A 1,938-nucleotide genomic window follows, 5' to 3' on the forward strand; every position below is an offset into this window, starting at 1 on the left:
TGGCCCTATATGGCCCCATAGGGCTCAGTATGGCCTCATCTGGCCCTATATGGCCCTATACACCTCAAGATGGCCACAGTATGGCCTCATCTGGCCCTATACGGCCTCATCTGGCCCTATATGGCCCTATACACCTCAAGATGGCCTCATATGACCCTATATGGCCCTATATGCCTCAGTATAGCCTCATCTGGCCTCTATACACCTGAATATGGACCCCCCCAGCCCTGTCACCCCATAGATCTCACGTGAAGGAGCTGCGGGTATCGGTGCCGTCCACCCATTCCCATTCCCCCTCCTTGTTTTCATCCGTTAAACCGATCCAGAAACGTTCGTTCCTCGTCCGGAACATAACGAAGGTCTATGGGATAACAGGGGAATAAAGGGGGGGGCATTGAGGTGGGGGGCTCTATGGGGTCCCTATGGGACTCTATGGGGTCTCAATGGATGTCAGTGGGTCCCTATGGGCCCTATGGGGTACCAATGGATACCAGTGGGTCCCTGTGGGTCTCTATGGGGTCTCAGTGGGTCCCTATAGAGTCTCAATGGGGTCCCAATGGATGTCAATGGGTCCCTATGGGCCCTATGGGGTCCCATTGGATACCAGTGGGTCTCTGTGGGTCTCTATGGGGTGCCAGTAGATGCCAATGGGTCCTAATGGGACTCTATGGGGTCTCAATGGATGTCAGTGGGTCCCTATGGGCCCTATGGGTACCAATGGATACCAGTGGGTCCCTGTGGGTCTTTATGGGGTCCCAATGGGTCCCTATGCAGGGCCAGTGGATGCCAGTGGGTCATTATGGGTCTCTATGGGGTCTTTATGGGTCCTTATGGGTCCCTATGGGTCCCTATGGGTCTCTATGGGATCCCAATGCTTTTCAGTGGGTCCTAATGGGTCCCTATGGGTCCCTATGGGGTCCCAATGGATGCTAATGGGTCCCAATGGTTCTCTATGGGTTCCCAATGGATGCCAATGGGTCTCTACGGGGTCCCAATGCTTTTCTATGGGTCTCTATGGGTCCCTATGGGTCCCAATGGTGTCCCAATGGATGCCAATGGGGTCCCAATGCTTTTCAGTGGGTCCTAATGGGTCCCTATGGGTCCCTATGGGGTCCCAATGGATACCAATGGGTCTCTATGGGATCCCAATGGANGGGTCCCAATGCTTTTCAGTGGGTCCTAATGGGTCCCTATGGGTCCCTATGGGGTCCCAATGGATACCAATGGGTCTCTATGGGATCCCAATGGATGTCAATGGGTCCTTATGGGTCTCTATGGGTCCCAATAGATGTCAATGGGTCTCTATGGGTCTCTATGGGATCCCAATGGATGTCAATGGGTCCTTATGGGTCCTAAAGGATCCCTATGGGATCCCAATGGATGCCAATGGGTCCCTATGGGTCTCTATGGGTTCCCAATGGATGCCAATGGGTCCATATGGGTCTCTATGGGATCCCAATGGATGTCAATGGGTTCTAATGGGTCCTAATGGATCCCTATGGGGTCCCAATGGATGCCAATGGAATCCCAATGGATACCAATGGGTCTCTATGGGGTCCCAATGGATTCCTATGGGTCCCTATGGGGTCCCAATGCTTTTCTATGGGTCTCTATGGGTCCCTATGGGTCCCAATGGTGTCCCAATGGATGCCAATGGGTCCCAATGGATGTCAGTGGGTCCTAATGGGTCCCTATGGGGTCCCAATGGATGTCAGTGGGTCCTAATGGGTCCCTATGGGGTCCCAATGGATGCCAATGGAATCCCAATGGATACCAATGGGTCTCTATGGGGTCCCAATGGATGCCAATGGATCCCTATGGGTCCCTATGGATCTCTATGTGTCCCTATGGGTCTCTATGTGTCATTTTGGGTCCCTATGTGTCATTTTGGGTGTATTTTGTGGTATTTTGGTACCTGTTTGGCGTAGCTGTCGATGA

General features: G+C 52.9%; 1 protein-coding gene across 1 annotated transcript in view; it reads right to left on the minus strand.

Moving 5' to 3' along the window:
- The window catches only part of LOC107307704 (hepatic lectin), a 3,444-nt gene that overhangs the window by 1,054 nt on the left and 452 nt on the right, over positions 1–1,938 (minus strand). The window contains exon 2 of the mRNA XM_015851221.1: positions 249–361. Within this exon, the coding sequence (XP_015706707.1) occupies positions 249–361 (113 nt within the window). The remainder of the gene's footprint in view (positions 1–248; positions 362–1,938) is intronic.

The sequence above is a fragment of the Coturnix japonica genome, unplaced genomic scaffold (assembly GCF_001577835.2).
Source record: "Coturnix japonica isolate 7356 unplaced genomic scaffold, Coturnix japonica 2.1 chrUnrandom794, whole genome shotgun sequence".
In the NCBI taxonomy this organism is placed as follows: Eukaryota; Metazoa; Chordata; class Aves; order Galliformes; family Phasianidae; genus Coturnix; species Coturnix japonica.